This window comes from Camellia sinensis, chromosome 4, assembly GCF_055761805.1.
Source record: "Camellia sinensis isolate YWXY chromosome 4, ASM5576180v1, whole genome shotgun sequence".
NCBI classification, from domain to species: domain Eukaryota; kingdom Viridiplantae; phylum Streptophyta; class Magnoliopsida; order Ericales; family Theaceae; genus Camellia; species Camellia sinensis.
Window position 1 is genome coordinate 115,603,625 of NC_138964.1, and position 4,071 is coordinate 115,607,695.

A 4,071-nucleotide genomic window follows, 5' to 3' on the forward strand; every position below is an offset into this window, starting at 1 on the left:
ATATATACATATATTTGTTCTTATATATAAATCTGTAAATCTGTCATGTGAGGGCCGGACTATGTATATATAGGTTGAGATCCGTAACGCACTTTGTTCTTCTTTTGATTTTGTTCTTATAATTACCATTAAAAATGAAAAATTTTAGATCACAAGTTCGAATTGATGTATTCAGTAGCTTAATGAAATCTGATTTATCAAATTGATGTACATAGGTTGTTCCACTGCTAGTCTCTAGCCATTTTTGAAATAAATTTTGAATGAAATCTGTGAATGCACTTATCAACCACACAGGTAAAGCTCTGTTCAGATCCGTAAAACACCTTGTTCTTCTTTTGATTTTTTTCTTATAATTATCATTAAAAATGAAAAAATTCAGATCACAAGTTCGAATTGATGTATACAAATGCTGAATAAAATCTGATTTATCAAATTGATGTATACATTGTTCCACTGCTAGTCTCTACCCATTTTTAAAATAAATTCTGAATGAAATCTGTGAATGCATGTCTGATTCTGTTAAATACCTATTGACTTGTCATGAAATCTAGAGTCTGTGAATGAATAAGGAAAACTGAAATGGGTTCTGTGATTTTTTAGTCAATGAGGGAAAAAATGTCCAATTTTTGTTATCTTTTTTGTTATACTCAAGCCTGACGTTTTTGGAAGGACATGTTATACTCAATACTCAATACTCAATGCTGAACAGGATGTCCAATTTTTTGTTATTTTTATACTCAAATGCTGAAAAGGATGTGAATGCTGAAGAGGATGACAATGATGATTCTATTAGGAAATTTTTTTTAAAAAAAAAAGTATGTCCAATTTTCATGTGCATGTCAATTCAGTTATATTTTCATGTCCAATTTTTAAAAAAAGTATAATCTTGTAAATTATTGATATAAATACAGTATTCTCAAATTTCAAAAACCAACTGAAAATAATAAAACAGAAATAACTAGGATAATAATGATAATAAAATTAATGGTTACAAAAGGAATCTGTGCAAGTGCATATGGGTTAATAAATACACTTAATCTGCTATACGTAAATTCAAGATGCACAATACTTTTACAAAAATTCAATTTCGTTAATGGAATGAAAAATAAAATTGTGTTCGTCTTTGTACGTTTTCATGTTGATTCATGTAAATTTAATTGAAATGCCTATTGATTACGACTTCATAATTTACAATGTTTTGACTTAATTTGATCATGAATTCTTCATTTCAGTCATGTAAACACACGGTTACGTAGCCCTTTAAAATAGGATAAGGTTTGCAAAGGAAATTAGATCTCTTCTTTTCTATTATCACCTTCACAGTGAAACCATGATAATGTAGCCTGCTTTTTTCTAAAATAAACTGAAGGAAGTTGATAATTTGTATACCTATCCAATATAGAAATGTGCTTAACGTATTCGGTTTACATAGCCCTAATATATGGATAACATAAACTACTTACTTGTATGATTCATGGTCACTTCCCAATGTTTGTAAAGCGTACCATGGCTTCGTTTACCTAAACTGCAACTTCTAGTACATGGCCACGACAAATGTGTGCCTGTGGACATAGCCCCTGTATTGTTAAGATTTCTAGGTCCACCAAAAATCCAGGGCGTCCATACTTTGCATGTCCCCTCCCTGTGATGAGTGGCCTATTCTTTACCGGTCATAACTGTATGAACATTAACAACGCATGAAACTAATAGTTCCATAATTTGCACTCATCAGCCCTGTGTCAGTTGGATTGGTTGGTGCGAAGAACCAAGACTATGCGTCACCCAGAGACGAAATTGTCATGCAATTGCGGGCTGATGTCATAGACATTCAACAATCCCTGCATGTCCTTAAGAGCATTGTGTATGTGCTATGCATTGTCGTTGTCATTTTGTTGTTCCGTATGTAAGCAACGTTACGATGTTGTCAGTATGTAGAAACACGTTAGTATGTTGTTAGTATGTTGGTAGTATGTTCGTACTATGTTTTAGTATGACTTTAAGCTGCCTTTGCCTTCCTCCACTTCGAAACCGTAGACGTATTAATGACTATCATAACTATGTCCACTACTAACTTCCATGGAACCTGTGTACGTTTGTTATTAATGTGCAATGGTTATATGCTGGCTAATTTAGCATCCTATCTCTTTGTTTGTTGTTATTAATGTGTAATGGCTTATGAGTTTGTATATAACAACCGAATTTGTGATGGTAATATTTTGTAACCGTACATTAGTAACGGCTTCCATACATACTTCTCCGCATACCCAATCCAAAAGCGAAGGCATTGTCACTGACAAGTCAAGCAGTCTTGAAGAGACACATAATCAGTTCAGCCACAAGGCCTCATGGGACAGTGACTCAATCCGAGTTTTCCTGAAATTGATTGCAAATGAGATTAGTAAAGGAAATCGCCCATTCCTAGTCCTCAGCCAAGCAGGGTATAAGTCCTTGGCAAGGAAATTTGAGAAAAAAACAGGAAGAAAACATGGACTGAAACAGTTGAAGAATAAGTACATGAGTTTGAAAAAAGAGTGGCAAGCGTGGACAAAGTTGATGGATTCAAGCACAGGAGTGTCAGGGATAGGGTTTGACTGTGACACCGGTATGTTTCAGGCACCTGAGGAGTGGTGGGACAAGATGGAATCGGTAAGTACATGTACAAACAAGTTTCATATTTGTCATTTACCAGTACATTTTTAACTTTTTTAGTTAACTTTTAATTAATTATATGAAATGTAACATCTTTCTCTTTCAGATATCTCTATTTCTGTAGATAAACAAGGTATGTGCCAAGTTCAGGAAAAAAACCTTGGAACATCGTGAGTTGATAGAGACGGTCTTCATGGGGGCATCAGCTACTGGTAAGCACCATTGGACCCCGGGAGAGAAACTTCCTGAAGCTGCTGATGACTCATCTGATTCAGTGCATAGTTTAGGAGCCCAGCCATTTGCTAATCCGATACCCGCAGGAGTACAGGACATGGATTCAGATTCTTCACTGGAGCATGTTCCGATTGAAAAGGGGAAAAGGAGAAAGACGCCATCAACAAGTGTTTCAAAGTCGAAGAAGGAAACAAGTGGAGCGTCAGTTACTGCGGAAAGCATGAACAATCTGATAGATGTGGTGCGTACGAAGAATCAGCAGGTTACGGTGAGGCACCTCACAGGCAACGAATCGTTGTATACTATTTCAGAGTGCATGCATCGCCTGACGAGTATTCCATCCCTGCTTGGTACCCCGTTATTCCACTTCGCCTTGACACTTATGGATAACGCCGATTATCGGGAGGTGATGATGTGCCAGCCTGATGACGACTCTATCATAGGGTGGCTTACACAAAAGCAGCTCTAGTGTACTGCGTCGGTGCCTTTTGCAAACCTGTTTGGGGCTCGTCGGATGTGATTTAGCGGTGTTACGAGTGTTAAAGATGTCTGTCATTCTCTTGCTTTTGAAAACTTTTACTTATGTTATTGTTGGCACTGTATTAAAACAGGATGGTTGTGTGTGCATGTTTTTATTCCTTCCTTTTTGTTTTTTTCTTGCTAGCTATGGTGAACAAAACTTTTAGTTAAGTGCATGGGTTGACAGAATGGAAGCATGGTTGTGCATGGTTTTTGTGAAATGAATGGGATGCTTCTATTTAAATTAAATGTATGGCTATTTTTTAGACAGGCAATGACGGATTTGCTTGGTAGCTTATGTATGTCTATATTTTGCAAATTTAACTGTTAGTTTACTTTGACGTCAACTTTTCTGGTTGTTACCACCAGGGTCCCCCTGTAAATTCAAGTTGAACAGGTTTATAATTTGTGCAATTCATATCATTATGCGTTACTAATGACATTGGTGACGGCATTACTTACATTAAAAATAATGTCGGCATTTTTTAATTGTAATTTCTGAAATAATTTTAGTCAATGAATCACGTGCATTACTTACAGAAAGAGTGCCACTCTTGTAGGTTTCGCATCAACGAAGACGTGATGAATCCCTAGGATGGAAGCAACAATGATGATTTAAGGGAAATGCTTAATCAAATGGCAGTCCAGGTGCAACAAAAACACAACTGC

The 4,071-nt window shown here is 36.2% G+C and overlaps 1 protein-coding gene across 1 annotated transcript; it reads left to right on the forward strand.

The window, feature by feature from the left end:
• The first annotated feature begins 2,514 nt into the window (after nucleotides 1–2,514).
• LOC145823991 (L10-interacting MYB domain-containing protein-like) lies at nucleotides 2,515–3,352 on the forward strand. The gene is made up of 2 exons (XM_082923574.1): nucleotides 2,515–2,646; nucleotides 2,774–3,352. Exons 1-2 carry the CDS (start codon nucleotides 2,515–2,517, stop codon nucleotides 3,350–3,352), a joined length of 711 nt encoding a protein of 236 aa, XP_082779700.1.
• The last annotated feature ends 719 nt before the right edge of the window (nucleotides 3,353–4,071 follow it).